This window comes from Amblyomma americanum, chromosome 6 (genome assembly GCF_052857255.1).
Source record: "Amblyomma americanum isolate KBUSLIRL-KWMA chromosome 6, ASM5285725v1, whole genome shotgun sequence".
NCBI classification, from domain to species: domain Eukaryota; kingdom Metazoa; phylum Arthropoda; class Arachnida; order Ixodida; family Ixodidae; genus Amblyomma; species Amblyomma americanum.
This window is the reverse complement of record NC_135502.1, coordinates 93,023,848-93,027,967: the sequence shown is the minus strand read 5'-3', so window position 1 is coordinate 93,027,967 and position 4,120 is coordinate 93,023,848. Positions and strand designations below refer to the sequence as shown.

Genomic DNA, 4,120 nt, shown 5'->3' with positions numbered 1-4,120 from the left:
GAGAGTGGCAGAGAGCAAAAACGGACTGGCAGTCGTCCCGAATGGAACTCGTTTCATGCGCCACGTCAGAATTGGTGGAAGTGGACCACCTGGCTCAGGCTTCGTTTCGTACCACAAAAAACGCAGGGCATCTCTGTCCTCAGGTCTCACTGAGATCTGTAAAAACGCCTGTTCGATATCAGCTACGAGAGCTATCTTATGCCTGCGGAAGTTGAGCAGCATGCCCACAAGGTCGGCCGTTAAATTTGGACCACTTTCCAGGTTGTCATTCAGAGATTTTGCTGACCTGTTGTGAGACGAGGCGTCAAAAACAACACGCAGCTTGTGAGCGCCGCGCATTACAGCCTGATGCGGCATGTGATATACAGTGTTTGCGCCACTGTCGTTCGTTTCGACGATCTCTGCCATATTAAGTGCGCTGTACTGTCTTATAGCCGCATCATAATCATTCAATAGCTCTGGAGAGTTCTGCAGGCGTCTTGTCAGCTGGTGTAGGCGTCTGAGAGCAACCTCTCTGTTATCCTCTAAAGCCGTAACAGGTTTCCAGGGGAGGGCTACCTCATAACGACCCCCCTTCAGCTGTACCGTGTCCTCAAAAAACTCCACAGCAGCATTTTTTCCGGTCTTTGCCTCATTGTCATTTATCCCAATCGATTCCAATGTCCAGAATTTCGTCAATATGTCAGTTGTGCTTATTTCCGTGACCGAGGTTCGCAGGGTGATCGTTTGCATGCAGTGGGGCCCTTCGTCTATGCCTTGAACTGGTCCTTGAATGGTCCAACCAACAGCTGTTCAACGGCTCTCAGTTTTCCGTCGATCTTTGTGGATCGGCCGGTCGTTAGCTCCCAAATGTGATCGGAACCTATTAAAAGCCCAATATTTCTAGGCCCTCCGTCGTTGGTAAAATCGGCGGGTTCGTAGCCGAGTATTCTCAGCCTGTCCGTCAGTGTCACGGGTGGTGTTGGGATATACTGATCGCAAATTACGTCTGTCTCCAGAACCTCCAGTTCGCAAGTTTTCCCCTTTTTAGTTTTCACCTTGACCATAACTCGCCTGAATAATTTTTCTTCTTGGTGACCGCCAAAGACCCCCACGGTCAGCATTTCTTCTCCGAGAAGTCTGCATCCTATTCTTTTCGACGCTTCCGATGTGATGTACGAGCGTTGGCTTCCGCCATCGAAAAGGACTCGCAGTTGCGTCCAGGTTTTTTGGCCACCACAGTTAACTGCCGCAGTTTGCAGTAAGACGGTCCTCATGGGAGCGGATTCGGATCCTGTTGTCGACGTTTCAAGGCTAACCTGTGCGTTTGTGACTCCATTAGCTGCTTCTCTTTTGCGAGCTACCAAGTAGGAAGGGTCACATGTTGAGGTAGCCTGTCTCTTCCCGCACTTCATGCATTTCATGTACACATTACAATTTCTTGAACGATGCCCTTTTCGTGTACATTTAAAGCATCTTCCTGCCGCTTGTAGAAGTTGTTTCTTTTCGTCTATGCTTTTCTGTGCATCGCATTCATGCGTCTGATGCTCCTCAGCCTTGCAGAAGAAACAGCCTTCCTTCGTTATATTTTGGTGCAGGGCTGCAGCGGTCGAAAAAGGCTTATTCATCTTTTTGGAAGGCGGCTTCGTTTTCTCCTTTCGACTGTCATTAGCGCCTTTAGTTATATCCATGTTCCTTAATGCAGCCAGATTTTCTCGACTTTCCACTTCGACCCTCAGGAAAGCAATAAGGCGTGAAAAGGACGTCACAGTACCTTTTTTAGTTTCGTTAGAGCTTTCCGAAGCGTCGTCGGTCGTTGATTCCTCGTCCTCGTCCGAGGAGCTAGTTGTCGCGATGAGGCATTGACGGCTGTAGTCGAGAAGGATGTCCGTTGGTAAAGCTCGTTGCACAATCGGCATGAGCAGTGAGCTGTAGGAGTCATGCCTTTGACCCAGTGTCTCCAAGCCCTTGATGTGCGCAGCCAGAGTATCGTACAGGCGACGAAGTCCGCGTACATCGTCCGAAGAGCGAACTGGCTGTATATCAATCAGCTTCTTCATATGCTCTTGGATTAGGAGCTCTTCGTTGCCGAAGCGCTTCTTGAGGAGCTCTACGGCGTCGCTGTAGCACCGTGCGGTTGGTGGAAGTCCGGCGAGTGCAGCAGCGGCGTCACCTGTGACCGATGCCCTCAGGTAGTGGAACTTGTCTACAGATGACAGTTCTTCGTTCTTGTCGACTACTTGTTCGAACACTTCCCAGAAGGGCTGCCAGTCGTGTCGCCGTCCGCTGAATCTCGTGAGCTCCAGCCTTGGCAGTTTGAGCCTAATCTTGGAGGTCGTTGTGGCCTGAGCGGCGTTATTCTCGTGCTGAGTCGTTGGTGGGTTTCCAGTCGGGTTGGAGATACACTGTTGCAGCTTTGCCAAGACGGTTACGATGCGATCGTTGTATTCGAAAATCTGCTCGTACTCCGTCTCGGCCTGATCATCATCCAGTATCTCCTCGAAACGACTGTTCACAGCGTTGAGCTCAGCATGGAGAGACATTAGTCGAGCGTGCAAGACACTAGCATCGCTCTGAGTTAGCCGATCTAGACGCTCGAGGCATTCCTTGATAAGCTTCGTTACTTGAGTGCGCAATACCTTTCGCTTCTTGCAGATGTGCTCCATCGTTGTACCAGTACCGTTGTGGATCACCGGAATTGCTTCAAATAACCAAAGGATGAGACGACTTCATGTAGCAGCGTTGGATCTGTTGAGATGACAGGCCACAATAAGGCGAATATCCACGGTTCGTTGTTCGCAATTTCGTCTCTTCACTTCCCGTCCCGGGTTTCGGCACCAAAAACTCTTGTGTAAAATGTCGTGAATACGTTGACGGTCGTTGAAGAGTAAGCAACCGATGAACGAAGAACAACTGAATTTAATACTGGGTAAAAGAGACAGCTTACAAAAAGGTTCGATGCGTACAAGGTTCGTTTTGCGACTGACGCCTTCGCCGTTGTCTCGTCGCTCCCACGGTCTGAGCCGCCAGACACCTCCCCTCTCGCCACTCGGGGACTCCGGCGTTGAGAGATGCTCTCCAGGGAGAGCGGCCTTGCGTGGCGCAGGGGGACGCGGGGCGCCCCCCTCGAAGGGCACAGACGGTAATAAATAAGTCCGAATGTTTCCGCAAAGCGGGGAATCGGTCTCAGAGGTCGACGCACGGAAAACCGTCTTTCCACGAAACATAACGTTCACAACACAGCTAAGGTTTTGATAAGAAGCAGGCTAGCTGACCTAGATGACATGGACTTCTTCATGAGCGTTACTGGCGTTGTTAAGGAAAGCGTTGTGTGCGAAGAAACCGCCGAGGGCAGAGCCTGCTTAGGTGCGCTGCCGTATGACTGCTGGCTGCGCTTGCGGCGCTTCTTGCGAGTGGCAGACGTGATAGACAGGCCCCAAATGATCTAAGGAGGCAGTTTTCCAGGAGAACTATCCCCTACATGTTTCTTAAGCAAGAAAATTGTTCGATAAAACTTGTGATTTTGTAAAGGCTGCTGCGAAAACTCTAGTTCAGCAGTCTTGCTTTCGTTTGCCGTTTTCTGATTTTTAAAATACTTGTGCAAATATGACACGTCATAAATTGTTCGTTTCATGCTTGCTACTTGTGACACATTGTTTTGATAGCTCTGGACAAAGATATCACCAAATGATCGCTTTCACAAGTCTATTCTGATTAGGGATCGTTAGGTCTTTTCTGCTATTAAAAGCGTACTCCGCGCTAGACATTTTTTTTTTTCTGCAGCTAGCCACCTTCAGCTTTTCAGGAAACAAGAAATACAGACACTGTTTTGAAGTTCTCATCGATCAGCGCAGAACCTTATGAAACCTTTTCCGAAAGCATAACGCTACACGTAGGTCAGTCGTCGAAGCTACACAATGCTTGTGATTGTGAAGTTTGCATGTTAATTGTGTGTTGCTTGCAATATATTAAACGAACAACATACTTTATTAATTTGTTCAGGAATATATCCTATTTGTGAACACAGGAATTACGCTACACTTCTGAGCACGCTGCTAGCTTGAGACCGACTGACGCGTGCTGACATCTAACCGAGGTCGACACATGCTTAATTCTTGAGGTCACTAGTATTGCTCATTGA

General features: G+C 49.0%; 1 protein-coding gene across 1 annotated transcript; it reads right to left on the bottom strand.

Annotated features, from left to right (window-relative positions):
* Positions 1–269: 269 nt before the first annotated feature.
* LOC144095381 (uncharacterized) lies at positions 270–2,522 on the bottom strand. The gene is made up of 2 exons (XM_077629138.1): positions 1,754–2,522; positions 270–286 (listed from the first exon to the last, which is right to left on the bottom strand). Exons 1-2 carry the CDS (start codon positions 2,520–2,522, stop codon positions 270–272), a joined length of 786 nt encoding a protein of 261 aa, XP_077485264.1.
* Between the last annotated feature and the right edge of the window lie 1,598 nt (positions 2,523–4,120).

Excerpts from the sequence above, each read along its gene's own strand:
- LOC144095381 (XM_077629138.1), bottom strand. The coding sequence starts at position 2,522 with ATGTCTCTCCATGCTGAGCTCAACGCTGTGAACAGTCGTTTCGAGGAG.